Source organism: Cavia porcellus, unplaced genomic scaffold (assembly GCF_034190915.1).
Source record: "Cavia porcellus strain 051 isolate PalLab524CR breed Dunkin Hartley unplaced genomic scaffold, mCavPor4.1 scaffold_12, whole genome shotgun sequence".
Classification (NCBI taxonomy): domain Eukaryota; kingdom Metazoa; phylum Chordata; class Mammalia; order Rodentia; family Caviidae; genus Cavia; species Cavia porcellus.
The window spans coordinates 31,601,544-31,625,234 of NW_026947495.1; the positions used below are offsets into that span (position 1 = coordinate 31,601,544).

General features: G+C 33.1%; 1 protein-coding gene across 7 annotated transcripts in view; it reads right to left on the reverse strand.

Moving 5' to 3' along the window:
* The window catches only part of Lrp1b (LDL receptor related protein 1B), a 1,703,137-nt gene that overhangs the window by 899,480 nt on the left and 779,966 nt on the right, over window positions 1-23,691 (reverse strand). For all 7 annotated transcript variants that reach the window (XR_010050782.1, XM_063259026.1, XM_063259028.1 and 4 more), the window contains exon 4: window positions 3,962-4,081. Coding sequence is in view for 6 of the 7 variants with exons in the window: in XM_063259026.1 (XP_063115096.1) it covers window positions 3,962-4,081 (120 nt within the window). In the remaining variant the exon portion in view is untranslated. The remainder of the gene's footprint in view (window positions 1-3,961; window positions 4,082-23,691) is intronic.

Consider the following 23,691-nt stretch of genomic DNA (forward strand, 5'->3'; position numbering starts at 1 on the left):
CAACAACATAATTCTTAAAATTGTCTTCTGGATTTTTCATTTGGAAAACTGAGGTTTTCAGTTTGTTGTCCCGTGCTGTCACACGAAACCTCCTGATTCCAAATTTTCAATAAATTCTACCACGTAGATGTAAATTTTACTCAGTGATTTGCCAGATCAGCAGGCAAACAACACAGTTTCAGCCCTGGTGTACCGAGTGTAGACTGGAGAAAGGTCATATACGATCTCAAGATAAGACCAAGATGGAAAGAGTTTATATTGAGGATAAAGAATATGAGATTTGGGAAAGTACAGATGTACTGAGAGGACTAACAGTTCTTAGGGAATAAAATCTCAACAAGATCTTAACTCGTCTTAACTGGATCTTAAAAGAAAGGAAACATTTAAAGCCGCTTTACTTAAATTATAGGGTAGGACAGCAGATAGCAGCAGATGGAGGACTGAAGTGAAGATACAAAAATGGAGAAAGTCATGCGGTGATTGGCTAACGTCATTGATAATAAGGAAGTGTGTGTGTGTGTGTGGGGGGGGGTGATGGCTATGAGAGGAGGCGGAGTCCAGCGAGAAGTGTGTTTCTATTTCAGTGTTGCAGAAGTGGGAACATTTACTGACTGCAGTGGGAAACAGCTGTGTTTAAAAATGCATAATAAAGTGCTAAGAACTGACAAACCAGGTAAAGGTAGTTCTTTTGGGTAAGGCTTCAAACTGAACTAGAGAAAACAATGAATAAAAAGTTAAATTTCTTCAATTCACAGTGCCAAAAAAGAAGTAGATTTATCCTGAAAAGAGAGCAAAGAAGTATGAATCAGTAAGATATAAATCATGAGGAATAAGGAGGATATGTGAAATTAATATCAGATAGTGTACACTAAGTTTATGTTTGGAAAAATAAAGTTCGTGAGCAATACTAAACAGTCAATTAAGAAAACATTTTAAAAGAATAAGAAGCACTTAGAGTAAAATTTGAAAGGGATCATTGAAGGAGTTATGTCTGTTCATTTCCCTCAAATGTTTAATAGTGATTCTACGTCTCATGGGGTTCGATTGCACCTGGGGTCTCTCAAGCCCCTTACTCCCCCCAGGAGCAGTTCTGTTCGTACTCAGGGAAGGTGCAAGCTCCATCAGGAAGGTTCCAGCTCTGGCACACAATTACTGGCACATTTCACAGCCAATAGTGATCAAAAAGAAGGAGGATGAGGACAACGAAGAAGAGGAGGAAGAAAAAGAAAACAAAGGAAAAGAGAAGACAAACACATAGTTACTATAAACTGTTTCAGAGTTCGCTTCTGGAAAAGCCCAAACTAATAAAGTAGATTAATAAGAGAAGGCAAGAAGACTGCTGAGCAGAATAAGAGACTATTTAAATTAGAAAGCTATGATTTCATTTGCACTTATTTTCAGATTTCTTTAGTGTCCCATAATAATTTATAGCCATGGACAGTTCATTTGAAGTAATACTTTTGGTATTAGGAAGAACAAAGTTTGAAACTAAATCTGCAATTTTACTGAAAGAATATTTAGTCTTGCCCTTGATAAAATCTAGCCCCTAATTGCAGTAATGATTTTTATGCTTTCACAGATATTTCAACTTTAATCCCATTGGTTTCTATTTCACATTTTCCGATGTGATTATGTTACCCTGGAGAGATATATGATAATGATTCTTTTGTTTTAAGTACGTTTTCAGAACATACTGATGTGATATTGATCAAATTCCACAAAATTGGTCACAATGAAGTGTGTCAGAAATTGTGATCCTGCTGCCTTTCCTTCTCCTCCTGCTCTTCCACCTTCCTCTTCTTTCAAGCAGAGGACTGACTGGAAATAGTTTCAGGAAGTATAAGTGATTCTCAGACCTGCTCATCAAAAAGTGCAGAGAAAAACTCTCTTTTCACTGGGGAGTTCCAAAATAGTTACTATGAAATCCTCATGAATCTTCCACAAAAGCAACTGACTATGGCATGCTTATGCATTTCATTAAGAGATTAGGGAATCCAAGTTTTCAATTTGGTTGTAGTGTTGAAAAAGGAACTTCAAATCTTAAGTCTTACAGAAATAAATTGTCATGAATGAATAAAATGGACACAATAGATGTGTATAAATGAAGAAGCCTATTCTGAACTATAAATTGCAAGCATATCCAATGATACATTTATATATGGCATTATTTATACTAGGCTGACCTGGATGATTATGAGGATCTATTGGTGCCATTTTTTTGGGGGGGTGGGGTTGGTCTTTTTTGAAGCAGGGTTTCACAGTGCAGTTCAGGTTGGTCTTGAAATCACTCACTCTGTAGCCCAAGCTGGCCTCAAACTCAGAGATCCTCCCACCTGATTTTTCATAAAGTCCAAAATTTGAAGTGCAATCTCCTGACTTTCAAATTTTGGTTTAAAACAATATGACACAAATATATCACTTTTGTCAGTTTACTGGGACTGTAAGGTTATAATTAACTATCCCACAACATTTGTGTTAGACACAAAACAAACAATAAACTAAAACTTCAGTATAAAAATGGTATAGCTCCACAGACCAGAATTTACCTATCAAATCTATTACGCAGATGTGTGAATTGAGGCAAATCAATCAAAATCTCAAGATCTCACTTTTGTGGTTTTTGTTGTCAAGATTTTCAACAATATATTTTCCTTATGGCTTCTTTGAACTTTATGATTCCACATTAAGGCTACGGTGATAATTTTAAAACAAAGTTGTAAAATAATCAGCAAAGCACAACTTCTTTGGAAAATACTAATGACTGGTTTTAGCAGTCAACATAGCTATTTCCTGGATTTTTAAAAAAAATTTTTATATATTATATATATTATATATTTATTTTTTATATATTTATATAAATTTATATTTAAAAAAGAAAAGAAAGCATATCCAAAATAAATATATGCCACACATAAAATATAATATTCTATGTACTTTTATAGATTTTTAAATATATAGATAGATGGATAGAGCCCATAAAATAATATATATATGTATATATATAGCTTTTACTATGTACATATTTCAGATTATATATGATTGGAATCAATATAACGGAGAAATAAGGTTTTAATCATGGTAGAGGGAGTCACTAAGACACCCACATTATATATAATTTCATCATTTTTGGTATTAGGAGAATGAGATCTGCTGGAATTAGCAATACAAATATTATAAAGAATGTTATATGATTAAAAATTATAATTTCAGGTATTTAAAATCTTTCTAGTAGATGACAGCAATGTACGAGATAGAACACACTTAAGTGTTATAATAATTAAAAAAGATCACATGTATTGTTTAAAAATAAAATTTACTGTATTAATGGTTAAATTAAACATTTCCCCTTGTTTGTATTATATATATATTTTACACTTTTTATATCATCATATTATTTATTTACATTATTTTAGCATATACGGAAAATTTATTGATATAAATTCATATGTAAGTTTATGTTTTGGGATAAGTGTGAACTTAGGAATCTCAAGAAACTAAAAATAAGGAGCATGAATATTGGAGGCAAAACATGATAAGTGCTCAGATTCCAGTTTCTGTTAACTAAGCTTGTAAATATTTTGATTAGTGCCACAGCTTGGATCTCAAATGTCACCCAGATGCCCACGTGCTATAATATGTATGATTAGTATGTGGCACTAATGAGGGAGTCTCACAGAAAATCTTAGGTCATTGGGAGAATCGCCATAGGGGATTATGGCACCTTTATCTCTTTAGCTTTTTCTTTGATTGCCATGAAGCAAGTATCCTTTTTCATACATTCCCACAATGATATACTACTGCCCTTCCCTGGGCTCAAGAGCAATGGTGCCAATCCATCCAGGACTTAAACCTCTAAAACTGTGAGCCAAAATAAACCTTTCCATCTTTTAGGTTAATACAATCAGGAATTTTGTAACACTTATAGAAAGCGGATACAAACAGAATTGTATTTCATGCATACCTTTACAGCCTCTCCCGTCTTCTTTTACTTCGAAGCCATCCTCACAGTAGCATCTTGTACTATTTCTGACAATTGCACATTTATACTGACAATTCATCTGCTGGCAATTGGGTATCAATTCTGTGGAGGAAAAATGCAGTTCCCATGTTAAATGGCATATGGTATTTTGTTTGAATTTAAGTATCATTTAGTACAGAGCCATAATAAAATAGTTTTCATTGTTTAACACAATGTTTTGGTGACTGATCTAAAGAAGAAAGAATACCTTGTGCCTTTAAAATATTTGTGTTTTTTTTGAAGTATCATTAATAAACTTTAGATCAATACAAATGGTCCTCTTCTTTTTAGCTTATTACTATATTCAAATTCACAAATGATTTCAAATTCTGTTAAATTAAATTATTTTAAGAGGAAAAATATCAACTCAATGGTTGATAGCAGTATTTATGTTTTTCTATCTGACACATCAATTGATTTTCAATATAATCTGAGTTTGTTTTGATTTATCAATCCATATGTAACTTTTACAGCAATCAATGTAAATGTATTCCACTTCAATAATTTATTTTTATTGGTGGAAAACTATTATATAAGTATTAGGCATAATATGTTTTATTATATTTGAGCTCTTTCAAAATAAATACATCATAGAAGCAACTGTTAGTATGTTCTGAAAGCAAATCAAGATTCAATATGATAAATGCATGAAACAGACAGAAAGTAATAGGAGCAAAACACAGCAAAACTAATTTCTAACAGGAATAAGATTTTGCCTATCTAGAAAAATATTTGGATAGAATGCATGACTGATTTTACTGTCTGAAAATAGGATTATTAATTTGTTGCAACAACACCCTGTTTTTTTCTTTTTCCTATAGAGGCAGAAATGAGTATTTTGAAGACTAACGTTTAAAGATTTAACATATGTTGTTATTTGCTAAAGGATAGCCTGGGATGCAGAAATAAATTATAATAAAACTTAAATGAACAAAAATCCAATGTAAAATACAGCTGAACATTTCAAACTAACATATCATAATTCTCCACAGTATTTCCTTAGTTTAATTATTTTTAACTGTCTCACAAGTTTACTTAACATATCCACTCTTTTTAATACTCCAAATTTCCTTTATAGTCATTTGTTTATGATGATCTTGCTTTTTGCTTCTTTGAGATTCAGTCAGAAGAGACTTTCTACAATTATGCTCAGTTTCCACCAACCTATTCATGTTTTCATTCCCCTTGCTTTCAAAATTTAGTCGAACTCACAATTAAAGTCCCCACACTGCCTCTTGGTATATATACTATCACCTGTCACATACTGTGGTCAACCTGTAACACCCAGCTGAAATTAATCAGCATGGCCCTGGGTGTGGAAGGCCCACATGAGGACTGTTGCCAACAACATAAAAAAGAGAACTGGATGTGAAGATGGTCAAGCTTGCTATGCCAGCTTTCTTGATATGGATTCTGCAGTTCTCCTTGTCGGAGGAGCTCATTTCTAGCTGTTGCTGGGGAAGGCTGTGGTACTTTAAGTGGAGCTTTGGCCCTTATTTTGAGCATGAATTCCTGGCTTCAATGTGTATCATTAAGCCTGGTGGCACAGATTTCTAGTATCAACCATTGACTTTTGGGCCTTTGAAGTGCATTTCCTTCATGTAGACTTGCAAGAGACATTGTTATGGGCTCTAGGCCTTCAATTGGACTCGTAGAGGACATTGGTATGAACTCTAGGTCTTCAACTGGACTCATGCAGGACACTGTAGTGGGATTCAGGCCCTCAACTGGATTCTTTGGGTCTCCAGAGTGTGGAAAGATCTCCAACACTTTTACGTTTACTGTTTTCCATAATCCTATAAATTATGCATCCTATATTACATCTTTTCCCTTATAAACCCTGAGTACAACACACATGCAACTATATCATTCAAGCTGTTATCTGTTTTCCCTTCTAATCATCATTTGTCCCATTTATATCAGGTCAATGACACAAAACTAATGTGCCACTCTATTGTTTTATAAATTAGTTTACATTGGATAACAGTCAGATACATTATATATATCCTATCCAAGGTTGGTTTCATAATGTCTCAGAGACTTTATGGTCAAAAAGCCCAAGACGTTTACCACCTTTTAAAGAAGTTTTTGAAGCATATGTTAAATCATTCTCAGTGTCCAACAAGCTCTTATTTCCCCCAGACTTATAAACAGAAACCCTGGCTCTCGCTTCTTCTGCTAGGAACTACTGCTTATTTCTTTGATTTGTATAGTTAAAAAGAGAAAAAGAAAAATATCTATATCTTTCTTTTCCTCCACTTTTTTAAGCCATTCTCCATCAATTTTTATCTCTGTTGCTCTGCAGAAACTGTGTATTCAAAAGAAGTCTCTAGTAACCTCCATGTTTAACATGATGCCTTACTCAATGTTATTCAACTTATCATCAGCATTTGACTGTGCATAATGACTTTTTCTGGTTCATAGTCTTTTTTTTTTTTTTTTTTTTTTTTTAATCGGTACCAGGGATCGAACTCACGGCTGCCTGCTTGCAAGGCAGGCGCTTATGCCACTGAGCTAAATCCCCAGCCCCTTGGTTCATAGTCTTTATAATATGTTCTTAGTTTCCTCCGATTTCACAGTCTTATCTACAGGGTACTTCCTTTTCCTGTACATGTAAATTGAAGAGCTCCAGGAAAGAAATAATGATCTTGTCTGACTATATTCTATTTAAAAACTCAGCAAGGATTATGATTTCCTCTCTGTCTGGAGCATAACTGTTATACTTTCCCTTGAAAGCTAGTTGCATCTTTCTCAATATCTACATTTTTTCCTCTGATAATCACTTATATTTTAATTAAATTTCTTTGTTCTTAAATTATGTAGAACAGTTTTCGGTTTTTTGTAATTGTTATTTTGTTTTTAATAATTTCAACCAATATATAATTCAACTACATTGAATTTTAATTTTCTGTATAGGGTTAATGATAAGTGTGTAGTAATATAAATGACAGTAGCTTTTTATGTATAAAGGCCGTGGATAGAGTCAATAATTGTACCATTAAAATATTTGGGATAATTTTTTTCTAAATTTCCCCCTCCACTAAAAAGTATAGTCACAAATTAAGAAACAGCAATATGTCTTGTCTTTAAATATGTAAATTCTACAAGGTTTTATATTTTATAGAAGAGAAAATTAGTAGTTGATAGCTAGCCAAATACTACACACTAAATATCTAATAGGACTTGCTTTCAAAATAAGGTCATTCTAAAACAAAACCTATCCCTCTAGTGATTATTCTAACTCCCATTGCACAGTCTGAGGATATTGAGAGTCATGGTATATCCTTAAAATATTTGATTAGTTAATTTTACTTATTTTGTTTTGCATTCTAAAATACTGGTTTATTATAATTATAAAAATGTTTCATAAGTTTTATATAAATCAATGTTATTCTTATTTAGTTCAGAATGAGAGTTCAGCTTGGGAATTACATCTGATCAATTAAAATAGATGATTTAGCCTATTTTTACTATATTTAGCTTTAATAGTTTGTAACACAATGAACAGCAAATTGATTTACTTGATTTCTAAGAATTTTAGACTAGCGATGTAGAAGTGGAAGGCAAAAACACAACTTGTCACTTGAAATATAATGAATAAAAATTGTCCTTTTAGGAATAAGTTTGAGATACAAAAAAGAAAATAAAAGAACATCAATATGTGAACAGTAAGCAAAAGATGCAAGAAGCAAACTGAAATAATCAAATATGTATGTAGAACACCTAGAAAGTTTCATAAAATCTAAATAGAGCAGCCACAAAAATAAACAAAAATATCACTGCTAAATATTTTGAAGACAGTAAACATGAATGGAACCTAGAAAGTTCTCTAGAAGTTTACTCTTAGAAAAGATTTAGATGTAGTTATATAGCATAAAAAATGAATGAAAGTGAAGGAGGTATGATCTAATTTGTTTGGTCTCCAATTTAAGGGTTGATTAATATTGATTAAGAGATTCAAATCTATCTTTTACCCATTAATCCATGCAGAATAGCTACTCCTTTTTACTCTCAATCTGAAATAGAACATCCTAATATACCTATCCTGAACTCCTTACTCTTTCCAGTGTTGAAATTTCTGAAGGATAAAGAGTGAAAACTGCAAAGACCAACTTGGGGGCAGATCAATAAGACCAAAAGCAAAAATGCAGCTGAAAGGCTAAACCTCAAACACGGTTTGGGGTGATAGATGGATTATGATAGGTGAAAATAAGAAACAGGACAAGGACAACCTGGCTTTTGCTTTATTGGATTCATCTCAGATGAAGATTAGTGTATGTACCTAGGGATAACAGGGAAATGATTAAACAGCATTTGATAGTATGTAAAAATTGCAAATATTGATTTTGCTAACAGATCATGAGGAATTATAAAGAATTAACACCATGAAAACTAAAATTCAAAACTTGGCTTGATTGTGAAAGCAATACTAATTATTGTAAAGTTATCTATTTGAACTGCTAGTATTTATGCTTAATTACATGCAACGCTATAATGACTATGTACATAAGTAACAGTGCATCAGATTAATGTTGTTAGAAAGCTTATCTGAGTACAATGGAAAATTTGGTATCTGATCATTAGTTTTCACACAGTGTATTTCATAAAGCAGAATCACTGGATCATGTAATATTAACATAGGTTTAGATTTTAGACTGTAGTTGGAAGCCTACTAATGCCCAAAGGAATGGAATATTCAAGTAAGAACAGATATGTACAAGTGGTATATAACCTTATTCTTCACCATTACAACAGAATATAGCTATCTCTCATTAAAGGAAGACAACTGTTATTGCAAGCATTAAATCTAATTCAACTGATGAACAATCCTCTAATATAGATTGTTCTATTTTAACAAAAGTTTTCATTCTTATCTAAATTGTAAAGGAGATCATTATCCAAAGGAGAGGAAATTTTCTAAATGCAAGTTTACAAGTAGTGGGTAGCTTTGCGGCATCTAAGCTTCTAAATTATTCTTTGACTTAATACTATAATCAATAGATTACTGAGTTTGTATTACTAATAAATAATAATATAGAGAAAAAAGTAGAAAATTAACTCATAAAGAAACTGATATTTCTTGCACAATTTACCTTCTTTTCTGAGTACTAAGACCTAAAATTATGGAGCAATAATACCTTTAAGACTAAAGGTGAGTTTAGAAATGTCAAGCTGTGAAAATGGTAGACAAAACTTAGTGTTTATCAATCTGGTTTCCTTTTCTTGAGAAAATGAAAAACCTGGTATTTTTCAGATGTACTTGGTGTTAGGGGAGAGCCGCATATGGGACTACTAATCAGTGTATGCAGATAGAATTTTTCTGAGCCACTTCTTGACTTGACTCCTAAAAATGTCTCACAATCTTTCATTCTCTCTCCACTTTTCACCATCTAGGTGCAGAAGATCCAGCAGACAATTCCTAGGATCTTGAGATGGCCGAGGTCCTAAAAACCAACACTGACAGGAGGCGGTGTCTGTTATTTTCCAGATTGGTTATAGGGTGTCCTATAAGGCTTCCTATGTTGACATTTAATCCCCATTTTGAAAAAAAAATAAAAGGGAAAGAATGGAATAGCTAAATACACCAGGATATGTACTCCAGGCATAAACTTTAATAGTCTTAAAAGGAATTTCAGAAAAAAGCAGAAGAAAAGCACATACACACACAAAATCCCTGTCTCTTGCCATGTCATGCACTGCACCATGTGAACCGCATGACTACCAACAGTATGACCATCACCATATTTGGCCTTTTACTCTAGGATTTAAGAACATTGTACCAAAATAAATTATGATTTTATAATTCACTCTGTGATACTGTATTATTAGCAATGGAAATGAACAACCGTGGGAACTGATGAGACAAATAACTGTGCTACCAGTGAAAATTTGGATTTTGGGGGTATCAAACTTCTGCAATATCAGAATTATTTATGATACATTATCATGATGATAAGCAAATCACTGCAGAGATTCAGGTTTCCCTCATGTCCAAAATAACCTGCTCAATCAAGTGATAAAATGTTTGAAAATATTGTTGTCATAAAGTAATTATTTTTACTAACATTATTATTTTCATTTTCATTCTATAATCAAAATAAATCACTGGTTAGGAAACACAACATAACAACTGCTAATTTTTAAATTTAGATCTCACATACCCAACCACAGGCTCTTAAGTACAGAGGATAAGTTTTTGGAGGGTGACTGGATCGTGAGAGCTTCAACCTCAGCAAAGCACTGATCAGTTGATGGAAGTGACAGAAATAGAGGCTGTGCTGAGTGCAGGAAGTGGATGTAGGGGTTATAACTTTGGGGTTCATATTTGGTCCCCAGCCACTTCTCTGGCCCTCCTGCTCTTACTCTGCTTCTGTCCATCATGAAATGAGTAGCCTTCGCCCTCATTTTTGATGTTTCTGTCTTGCTGTAGGCCAGAAAAGCAATGGGACTGGATGACCTTGGACTGAAATCTCTGAAACCCTAAGCAAAAACATACCTTTCCTCTTTTTAAATTGTGTACTTTGGAAGTTTTCACAGCATAAGAAAGCTGCGTAACATAGTTAATCATTATTTTTATAGTTTACATACTCTGAGAAGTTTGGGGGTTTGCAACATTTCACAATAGTATTTGTTTTTCTCTTTTATCCTTTTATTTTTGAATATTACAGGATTCGGTTCTAGCATTGCCAACTTTCAGTTGACACCTTATGAATAAGATTTTTGGTGATATGATTAAACTCTGAACTCCTTAACTGAATGCAACATCACTAATACAAATAAACATCATAGGAAATAAATATTTTCTATATTAGCTGCCTTACTTTATAAAATGCAAATATTACTCTCTGAAGAAGCATACATCTTATTTTAACTTTCTGCATAAGTATGAGACAATTAACAGTTTAGGTGAGCAATTGTCACCAAATATTTATACTAATTGGCATAGTCTTTAAGAATTTTGTGCTCTGTAATATCACTGTGATTTGGGATGCATTTTTACAAATGTGTAGGTGTATTATTTAGGAAAATGTACATATAAATTGCATTGACCTGCCTTACTGGAAAAAGAAGGTAACAGAAAGAATCAAGCAGAAACAGATTTAAATCAGAATCAAGCAACTGCTAATTACTACTGTTTCTTTGCTAGTTTATAGAAATAAATTTAAGTTAAAGAACTACTACTGATTGCCATTTTGCATGGGTTTTATTGTTACTTTTAGACCTTTAATAATATAAAAATTTATATTGACTGCACATTGGACTTAGTGGAATGGTTGAGAACACAGCTAGTCTACTTTATTTGCACCACTTTGGTTACATGTCTTCCCTTAGAAAAATACCAAATTTAGGAAGTCTTTGAAGGCAAAAACATAGCATAGGCCCTTTGTCAAATAAACTACATGAAACACCAGTTTACATAACAAGATAATGTTTCATTAATTTTAGTAATAAACTACCCCTTGAATTCAGCATGTATGACAATCCCTTTTGATCAATATGTGTAATAACAGTAATAAGAAAAATGTTTTATTATGGAGCATGTAAAAAAAAATAAATGTGTCACTCACATTTTGTACTCAGAGATTGCAAGGCTGATGCAGCTATTTGCCATTCCAGGCAGTTCTCCATGTCTGCAAGTATATATGCTTGACATATTTAGAGTGGAGATAATTTGTGTCACATCATTCATCCTCTTACCCTTTTTTCGTTGGCCTAGTAAGATGCAGTATGAGCTGACTTGCAGACATTATGATTTTGTACATCACTGGTAAACTGGATATCTTCAAAATACTTTGCCCAGTGCTAGACTACTTTCCAGGGCTCAAATTTCTTGGGCACTAGTGTGTATCAAGAACCACCATCTAAGCAATTTAAAAAATATTTTTGTATTTATTTTTATCATATAACTTAACTATAGTAAAATGTACCATTTTAGTGTATTTGTGTAAATTTTGATAAATTCATATACTTGTCAAAAGTGTATTCATTATTTTAAAGTAATAGCATCATCAAGATACAGAACTGTTATCCTGAAATATTTCCATTATTTTCCTCAGTAGTGGTGTTTCACTGCCACTATTGGTAATCACTGATCTATTTTCTGTGTGACCAGTTCTTAATTTTCTATTCATCTAAATGGATCCATCTAGTGTATTGTATTTTGGGTCTAGGTCTACTTTATTTCATTTAATGTACTTGAGATTCATCTATATTTTTGTTAAAATCAGTAATTCTATTTTTTAACACAATAGTGTTCCATAGGACGCATTTATCTGAATTTATCATTTCACAATTGATGGACAATAAGTTACTTAAAATTCAGGGATATTATGGCTAAAACTAATATATATACACTTACATATAGGTTTTGTGTAAATAGAGTTTATCACTTTAATTTGTTTATCTGAAATTTCTGGTGGTCTTAGTTACTTTTCTCAATGCTGAGATAAAATATTCTACATCCAAAGTTAAAGGACAAGAGGTATATTTTGGCTCATAGTTTATAAAGGTTTTAGCCCATAATTTGCTGGCTCTGAGGCAAGGTGGCATTGAAAAGGAATATGGCAGAGAAAAAACAATCCATGGCATGGTAGGCCAGAAATAGCAGTAGAAAGTCACCAGCCTGTCTTTCCCTTTAATTCCATCTAGGTTACAAAACTTTTGGGTGATGCCACTCACACCCAGGGTGGGGCTTCTGTCTTCTGTGACCCTATTCAACCACTCTCAAAACCATGATAATTTCAATCAGTGGACTAATTTAGTACCACACAGTTTTAATCCCACTATCACAATCCATAGATTTAACCAGCTCCAAAAAGCCTTACCTATGAGTGTATGAGACTTTGGCAGGGCATCAAATACAAGTCATAATGTTGGGCACCATCGTAAGTGAGTGTTTCACTTTATAAGTACATTAGAAATGCTTACTAGAGATTTATGTAGAAGTGTACAAAACATCTGTCTATGTGCTGGAGACACAAAGGATCCAGTCAAGGTTTTGAAATTCATGCTAATGTCCCTTTCAGATCCATATCAAAGATCTGCCTCATAAAGGCCCGTGGCTAGTGATAAAAGCTAGAAAGTCTTTGCTGACAGAGTAAAGGTTCTGTACCAGAAGGCTGAGCAATCCATGCTACAAGCTGGAAGAGGATCTCCATGATGAAGACAAAGAGTGACGCTCTCCTAAAGTAAGATGGCAGCCAAAGCTCCTTTGTAGAAAAAATTCCAAAAAGCAGATTCTTCAGGAAAATCAGCACCATGCAATCTTCTCCTCCCATTTCCCTATTATGCTATTTTGGCAACAATCTTTAAGTAGGTCTTTAACCTCAGAACCATCCTGACTCAGTTTGGCTAGGAGTTCCTGTTCAAGTTGACCATTAACTAACCCACTAAATCAAGAAATTATTCTTTATATTTGGACCTCAAATATATTAGTCATTCAACAGTGCTGTCTTCTCTCCTGTGCATGCCACAGTTCCTTTTGATTTGTTAGCTATTTTAAAAGGTATATAATGGTATGCATTGCTTTATTGTCATTTTAATTTGAACTTTCTTCTCTTAATGAACATTTCTTACATTTGTTGTTAAATATATGATATCTGTGATGAACTTCTCTGCCCAATTTTATTCAGTTAATTATTTTCTTATTATTTATTGCTGAAGATAATATACATACATGTGTATACAACACAAATACACATGATTTAGGAATATTTAATACAGAATATAGTTTTTCTTTGTATTTTCTCATTAATATTATTATTATTATGGTTTGGAACTATATTGTCACCCAAAGACTCATATGTTGAAGGCTTGCTTGCCAGTGTAGTAATATTCAGAGATAAAGCTTTGGGGACGTTTTCAGATATTAAGAGACTCATCCAAGGATTAATTCATTTATAGATCCTTAATTAGATAGAAGTACAAGAAGTGGTAGAAACTGCATAAAATGGGGCCTATTTGGAGGGAATAGGTCACTAAGCCTTCTCAAAAGGTATATTTTATCTCTTGTCTCTTCCCACCTCTTACCTATGCCACCATTCTGGGGATGACTCTGAGCCACCAAGAGCTCCCCATCACAGTTCCTTTCCTCATCACAGGCACATGGCAATGGAAAAAATGCCAATAGACTAAGCGCACAAAATATAAAAGAAAAATCCATCTTTCTTGTAAGTTGATTTACTCAGTTATTTTGCCACAATTAACACCATATTCATCATATAATATTTAAAATTTGTTATGTTTAATGAAATATAACTTCAACATTTCCTTTTATGAATCTTGCTTTTGGAGTCATATTTAAGAATTCCTTGCATAGCAAATCTAGTCTATGCCTTCTCTAGAAATTTTATTTTTTTTAATTTGTGATTAATTTGAGTTAATTTCTATAGGTAGATAAGATATGTCAGTTCATTTTTTTTCATGAAAAATGTTAAATTTGTCAGCACTATTTGTTAAACACACTGACCTTTCTCTATTGAATTATATTACAACTTTGTCAGAAGTTAATTGATCAAATTATGGTGGGTATATTTTTGCACTCATATTTTATTTATATATCTATCTTTTCTAGTATATCACACAACTTTGAAGACAATAAGTTTTGAAATTGTTCTTTTTTGCTCTTCTCCTAGCCAAGAACATGATTGTCTCTGTCATTGTATTTCTATCTAAACTTTAGAATCAGTTTGTTAATTGCTAAAGAATTTGTTTGGAATTTAGTTACAGTTATGCTGAATCTATATATTGGGTCAAATGAAATTTTAACATAAATATATATGTCTACATTTATTATGTTTAATTTTTATGTGTTATGCCTTTTATCTAGATATCCCCTCAAGGCCTCATGTGGTTATACAAGGGGATTTTCAGAAAGTGGATGGATCTAGAACATGGGACACTGGCATTAAGGGTGTAGGATTGCTAAATTAGTCTACTGATTGGCTTGGCAGAGTTCCAGTATAAATAATAGGAAGCTCCACCCAGAGTGTGAGTGGTACCACCCACTGGGCAGTTTGCCTTGACACAAAGGGACACAAAGAAGGCAGGCCTGATATTTCACTGCTTTGCTGCCTTCTGCTACCAGGAAGTGTTTCTAATCTATGATGCCCCTCTGCCATGCCATTCTGCTTTAAAGGCAGCTGACTGAGGACTAAAACCTCTACAAACTGTGACCCAAAATAACTGTGCCCCTTTCCAACTTTAATTTTGGTATTTTGTCTCAGCAACAAGAAAGGTAACTAAGCTGGTAAGATTCCAATTTAGAGATCTCACACATATATTTTAAGTATGCTTACAAATGTCATAGATTTAAAGATACTATGAATGACATTATTTAATTTCCAACTTTCAGATTCATATTTACATATTTTATTTGTTTTTTGAGAATTTTCTAAACTAAAAAGTAACTATAAATATCAAATCATTAGTCAAAACAAATATAAATGTGGGCAAAGCAAAAAATTGTATTTACTTTTGACCATATAAACTTTGAAAATATAATGAGAAAAATGAAAAACAATATGCTGATAAATTGAAAAAATTAGATGAAGGTTGTAAATTTCTTGAAAGAGACAGAATTTACTCCAGGAGATGAATGTTCCTGTCTACATCTTTCTTAACTCAAAGACATCATGTTAGACCACAACATTCAAGTTCTCAAATGGCCACACTGGAGACCAAGCTTCTAGCACATAAACCTGTGTTTATGCCTCTTAAATCATACTGAGTAAAAATATAAACATCAGGTCCTATGCTGGTTTAATATACATAGTTCTAATCAGACAGAAATTACTCTTGAGGAAAGAAAAGGAAAAGTTACCAAGTTGACCAAACAGCTTGAGAAAAATACAGTTGCAAGTAATAATTGCCTATAAACATAAGGGAGATTTTCCTTTCTAAAAAGAAAGTAGTAAGAAGATAAAAATATAGTTGAAACAAGTTATGTGCACAGGAATCAGGTAAGTATATTACATAGCTAATGGGAGAGAAATACAATAGGATAGAGTTAACAGCAGCCATTGATTCAGATTAAGGGATATAACAGGAATAATCTCTTTTTGTAGAGCAATTTTAAGTTTGCAAGCAAACATTTTAGTTTTTCATTTTTAGTAACTTGGAGTTAGTTGTAACTAAACTTATCCAGAACTTAAACATGAAAGTAATATTTCCCTACAAAAGGCACACATTATTCTATAAACCCCAGTAGTATATACCCTTTCCATAGAAACTAATCAAAGTCACAAAGGTGTTTATGTATTTATCACACTGAAAGTAACAACAGAAGTGCAAAGGTCTGACACAATGCCTGCCACATATTTTGTTGAAAGGTGCTCAGTAATTGTACTTTAAAAATAGCAATTGGAAACACAATCTCATCTACACAAATTACCAAAACACCAATAAAATGGTAATAAAAAAACAAAAACAGCAGCAAAACACACGATGATAAATAGAGACAAAAAGGAACCTAAAACAGACAGGAAAACAAAATTAAGTAGTAAAAAGACAACAAGTAAGTGTGGTGCCTGACAAATCTGTTTAGCTCTATGAAGTAGTAGTAGAGAGGTCAGATCTCAGCTAGAGGTAAGTGACAAGACCAGTGATGATAAATGTGGCTGCATTCCACCAACACAGATTGCGCACCGCACACCTCCAAAAGACAGCATTGCATTAAACCTTGATGAAATGGCACTCAGCTAGGCTGGGCAACATACAGTAGAAGCCATAGGAGGGGAAAAAATTGACACTTCCATGCAAATACAGGCCACCAAATCAAAGACTACAATGCATGTATATATAACTTAAATTTACAGCACAAATTTTTTCTTGTATTAGTGACCCAGTAAATGTTTGGTGCTGATAATATGAAAATGATAGCATTTAAACTTGAAGCTGTTTTTTGATTTCCTTTTTTTAATCTTTTTACCGGTAATGGGGATAAAACTCACGACTGCCTGCTTGCAAGGCAGGTGCTTATGCCGCTGAGCTAAATCCCCAGCCCCTTGAAGCTGTTTTTTAAAGTTGGAAACAACTGTACATGGTTGTAAACACACTTTTTTTTTTCAATTGCCAAGCAACTTCCATTCACTCACATTATTTAAGTACTTACTGATATTCATTAAATAGGATATGCAGCATATTGTGTAAGGTAGACCATAGTAAACCAACACACACCTAACTTCATTTGAGTTCTGACAGTAGACTGAAGAGAAAATAAAATGACAGTGACCAATAAATAATAATGGCTATTGTTAGAGCCATAGAGGAGAGCTCAGAATGTGAAAGCATTAATGAGGGTGCTCTGGTCAAAGATATCAGAGAACATTTACTCTAGGAAGCAAGGTAGAGTGAGACCTCATCTATGGGACTTAAAATGGTACAGAGAAAAGCACTTGGGGACCTTGTTGAAATGCAGGTTTTGTTTCAGAAATCCTGAATCAGTGTCCCAGAATCTGCATTAACTAACAAGCTTCCAGGAAAGAATGATAGCGATAATTCAAGTTACCACACTGGCAAGCCCTGATTTTTACACTGTTCTATCCTTGATTTTGTATAAACAGGAAACTTAAACTTAATTCTTTGAAACAGGAAAGATATTTTTATTATGGAAAAAATTATTTTATAATGAAGGAGAGTTTTTACATTTTATGAAGTAAAAGTAAATGTCTCAAGGCAGAATGGACACTTTTACTAATAAAAACTAATGGCTACCAACGATTCATTTTTCTGTGCATGCAAGTTTATAGATTTGAGTCCTTTCTTCCTTCACCACTTGTAATATATGTGTTCTCAGATATTAACATGTAAACAGGTGTGAATTGTTTTGAGTAAAGGAGAACCATGACGGTAGGCATTTTTAAAGATATTGTTATTGAAGCCACGTTTTGACACTTCATGTGATTTTGGGTTTTGAGAGAGACATGTGCGTGGTCCTTTAATTCCTCAAAGCAACCAAAACATTCCTCAGGAGCAGGACTGTGACGAAGTGAGAGCAAACTTAATAGCTTCCACATAATCAATTATTTATCTTTTACACAAGCATAATACATTAAATATGGGATAAAAATTAGTAGTCTCTCATACTGGAAAGTTCTGAGTGTCCCACTGTAATGTTTCTAACGTTCTCTCTGCAAGCATGATCAAGCACTATAGTAGCTCTGGTAAAAATTAAAGCAGCAAAAATATGATCACCAAAAACAACACTAATTATAGTGGATAGTCTTAGTAATAATAATGATTAATATTTGCTATCTGAAGTCATAAGACAAAATGTTAACTTTTAACTACAATAATATCTGCTAGTGACTTTTGTTTTTATGGCTTGAGTATTCCAAAATATTCTATGTTGTGATAATAAGTACATTTTTAATAATGAAAAGCAAATTTTATTAAGAATATGAGATGATGTGAGTAGTTTCTGCAATCTATAATAAAACTAGACTAAAAAGAAAAAAAATTTCCCAGCAGACATGATAAAATGATCAACTGATTAGAAAGTTTGCAAATACAGCCCATATTTGTATTCAATTCTTAAAATGACAGTGCCATAAAATTTCTGTTCTCCCTTGTTGATTTATATTTTCATGAATTTACCTGATCTTATCATAGCATTATTCATTTCAATTTTATTATTCAGAGTTCATACACAAGACACCAATGTCTAGACAGGCTTTATCAAATACTGTTTGCCTAGTTCACACTTCCCAATTTTAGAAACATATTTCTTTTACAGATTAAGCTTTATACTTCAATTGATCCTAAGCCTTGTTTTCATCTATATAGAACATTCATTTCTTTCCTCACAGCAAAGGGTAAGATGATTGGAGGAATTCAATCACTGGGTTGAAATAATGTAGTCAGCTTTTATCTTACATTGGAGTATATTTTACTTTTACTTGCTTTACCTATTACGTAACAGAGAATATAACAAAAATGTAGTGATTTTAAGATTACCACCTAGGCCCATTATTCTGTCTAGATTACAGACTTTGCAGAAAAGAATGTCAAAAATTTTAAGTAATAATTACAATTTAGAAATAGTTTAAAATATAAAATAAGTTCAGTGTAACCATACCAATGTCCATTTTTCAATGATACATATATGCCAGGTGTTCATGCACTTAAATGGTTATGCTTAACAAAGATTAAAAGATTAACAAAGATTAAAACATGCTTTTTTTTGCAAAATGCCTTAGTTGGTGGATTTATAGCGTTTTAGTTAGGGTTTTCAAATAAAATATTAGTAATGTACACTGTTAAAACAGTCACCTATAAATAGGTCACCTATAACTCAATCAGTAAGGTTACATAATGATATTATAAATGCATTTATATGTTACATACTAACACAATAACAAAGAAATAGTTCACACCAAGACCATAAATATAAGTAATTGAAAGGACAGTTTACAACAGTAGTTAAAGCCTTCTTGGTATGAAACACATCGTTTTAAATCCACAGTCTGCTATTTACTAGCTATGAGATACTCTCAGATACCCTAAGGTGATCATTTTAACTCTCAGGTTCATTATCCATCATGTGAGCATCAGAATATAAATTTCATGTAAGTATGATTACTCATACTTATAAGACAAGCATTATGGGAAATTGAGGCAGAGGACTGCGAGTTCAAGCTCAACCTGGACAATTTAATAATTTAAGGAGATTGTTTCATAAGTAAATAAATACTAAAGACTGGGGATGTAGCTTAAAGTGAAGGCTCTTGATTAAATCCTAAGTACCAACCCCCAATAAATGAACCATATAAATTTTAAAAAATAAAAACATTATAAAATGTCTGATATTCATATATAATTATTATTTTTCTGACTATTATATATATTCCTAGAATTAATTTTTATAAAGATATATTATGGTGCTAATAAACCCTGACACTGTGGAGTTCTCTAATATATTGGTTCATTAGGGTAATGTGCAATGATCTGGAGAATAAGTACTTAATGCACTATCACAATATGATATAGTTATACTGTTAGAGGTCACAAGACTAACCAAACACTTGCACTCATTTTTGGATTGCCTTGAAAAAAGTAACTAAGAGATATTTGTTACTTTTCTATTCTTGAGAAAAAAAAATATTCATCACTTGTAACTTAAAGGAGGATAAATTTATTTTGCCTCATATTTACAGTGGATTCAGTCCACGCTTGGTTAGGTCCAAGACAGAAAGAACATGGAATAGATTGACAGTTGGACAAAGCTGATCACCCTATGGAGGCAGTAAGTAACAAGAAAGTAAGAAAGAACCAGGAGAAAAAAATATATCCTTGTAGTTTGTATCTCCAGGAATCGACCTCTTCCATCCAGGCACTACCTCTGAAGAGGCCCCACTTCTGAAAATATGAGATTTTGGGGGACATTAAAGAACCAAATGAGCTCAGGTAAAAATTAAGAAGGAAGTTACATATTTCTAACATGCAATGACACAGGGTAAACATCCCCATTCCAAAATGGAAGAATGGGGGGATAAAAATGAATTGGACAAAAGCAACACAATCCCACAGGGAAAACATTGAATCCTGTTGTTCATGTTCAGCACCCAAGGCAGATGGTAGTGATCTTAGAGTTCCGAATGACTTTGAAACCTCGTTCCTATGGCCTTACTGGTTGAATCTCACATGGATTCTAACTCAGATAGGCTTCTGCTAGCTATAGCTTTGCTCAACACACATTCCACATTCCTGGTGTCTCCAACTTTGTGGTGACTCTACTGCACCTTCAGCTTCACTCTTAAACTTCACATATTGCCTTTTTCAGGGGTATGTTGCCTGGTCTCCCAGGCCTTCCTCCAAAAACTGGATGCAAGCCTTCATAATCTCTTAACTCTTACATTATGCTTACCTGAAATACCAGGACCAGTTGGGTGACACTGTTGTCTTCCTCCTGCCAAATCGATTATCTGGATTGCTTAGACCATTTCTGCAATAACTTCTACATGCCCAAATCTCTGATAATCAATTTCCTAGAAAGCACTCATTAAGCTGAGTTCTAGACACTTTCTTCTCAGATGAATGTTCATAATTCTCCACATTGAACTTTGAAATTTTGGAGTCTTTCTATTTCTTTAACTGCCTTCAAGGAAGTCATTTTTTCTGTTCCCTTGCTTGGCTGATTTTCAATATCAGTATTTCTAACAAATGTGATCTCCATAGACCTAAGTTTGCAGGGGCTTTCTTTTTGGCAAAACTATAAACTTTTAGGTTTGTTTTTGCTTCTCATTCTAAATATAGATCACACAGTAAAAGGTACCTTTGCACAACATAAATTTTAAGTTCTTTCAAAGTTTCCTTAGCCATTTCAATTAATCCACATCCTTTAAATTTATCCTCACACAGTATTAGAACAGCAACAAAATATGGAAAAACGTTTTTGCCAGAATGAACCACACATAGCCCTGTAGTTAAATTTCCAGTCTTAATTTCCATATGAAATCTCATGAGACTGGACATTACTGTCTGCACTCTGATCGGAATTTGTGGCTTCTGATCTCTGACCAGAATGAATCATCATGCGTGGTTTGTAGCACTCTAGGGCTTCTCTAGTTCACATCTCCAAACCTTTCTCAGTTCCTCTTACAGACCAGTTCCAAAGTGGTACTAGTTTGTGTTAGTCACTTTCCCAATCCTGGAATAAAACCTAACACCTATAATTTATAGGACAGCTGCTTATTTTGACTCATAGATTCTGTGGTTTCGGTTCTCATTCAGCTAGTTCAAAGGAGAAATGTCATTGTAAAATAGTATCGCAAGGTAAATTTTTTGTACTTCAAAGTGGCAGGAAGCAGAGGGAAAAGAGCAGAGCCAACTACAAGAGTACACTCTTCTGGTCATTCCCCCAGTAACTCACCTATTCCAATCAAACCCATCTCTGTTCAGTTTCTACCTTTAAATACACAAGACTCTTGAGGGCCTTCCAAATCCAAACTAAAACATGAAGCTATTGTGTACCACATTTTTTTTTATCACCAAAGACAGTAGAATTGCCAGTTGTGGCAGCTTCATTGGATTACTTAGCTATTAAATGGCAAAATGTGTACAAACATTTAGCACTGTATTTGGGACACATAAAAGCAAATCGTAATATAAAGAAAACACCAGTCTGTAGCAGTTCAGGGTAAAGAATCTATATTGTATATTGTAAATCTGTAGGCTATGTAGTAAATCTAAATAATTTTCCACAGTGGGAGAAGGTTGGACTGATGATGTAGTTCATAATATTTTTAAAAAATCAATTGTGATGAAACTCTTCTAAGCAGAATACACACATGTCACACAAACACACACACGCACACACACACACCATTCAGTAGCTTTTAATTGAAAAGATAAATATACATATAAATTATTACTGAGGCCTCCAAGTCTTTATATAGGAGGTAAACTAACAAGGAGCTAGTAATACTTGAATTGCTATCGACGTTCACAGGTAGGAAACAATATCTCAGTTCAGCATAGGTTGAGCAAATTTATTAATATTACTTATGATTCGTGAAGTGTGCACAATTTGTGGAAGGATAATATGCATAAGTATATCATAAAAATAATAATCTTAATAAATATGCAAAAAGTTATTAATAAATAAAAATGTCTGTCGGGTATAAAGGCTTACAGAATAGAAATTGCTGAAAAGAAAGTTGAAAAGGAAGCAGATTTTGTTATATGGTATACTATACATGCTTCTCAATTGATGATGATAGTGTTCATTCCAGAAGTCCACTAAAACTGAGAACATCAATGATGGAAATGCATTCAATATGCTTAGCTTACAAAACATGATAGCTGAACAAATATAGTACATTCAGTGTATCAGTTGTTGAACCTTATGATCCTGTGACCAATTGAAAGGACTGCTTTTCCAATTACACTGATCTAGAAAGAGAAGAAAAGTTAAAATTGGAAGGGCAGTTTCTATTGAATGTGTACTGATTTTGTGCCACTGTAAAGTGTCAAGAAATAATAGTTAAACTACCATGAGGTGATCACCACTTATGTTTGTTATTACTGTAATTTTTTTATTTAAAAACTGCAAACAGAGCCCATAGTACTTCTCAATCAGATATCTAGTATTGTGATTGTTTTCTTTGAGTGTATATTACTTTTTATTATAAGATATTTGTACTAACAGCACTTGCAGACTCTAGGTATAATACAGATAATTACAGTAGCAAATAGTATGTGTTATGATAGATGAAATACAGTATTCAGTGGGGGAAAAAACTATGTGCAATATTTTGGATGTTATGCTGTAATAAAGTTTGTCAAACTGAGACCTATTTTGTTTGTAGAGATTTCCCAGGCTATATGGAATAAAGATTACTATAAAAAAAAAACAGCACATAAGATCCAAAATTGAAAAGAGCACAGCACAATTAGAGAACTAGGATACTTTTGGTTCAAAAAGTAGACATGAAAGAAAGAAATGAAAGGATACAGAAGGTTCTAAGCTCCATTTGGGAGTTCAGAATTCTTGGTATAATAAAGAATGCCTGAAGAATTTGGTTAGAGATATTCAGGAGAAATAAAAATAAAGACAGAGTAAAATTCCTGAAGATTTTAGGGCATGTGCAAAGTTAGAAACATTTTTAATAGATGGTCATAATATTTCTGACAAAAGAAAGAAAGGCAGATGAATAGAGCTATAGTGTAATTGT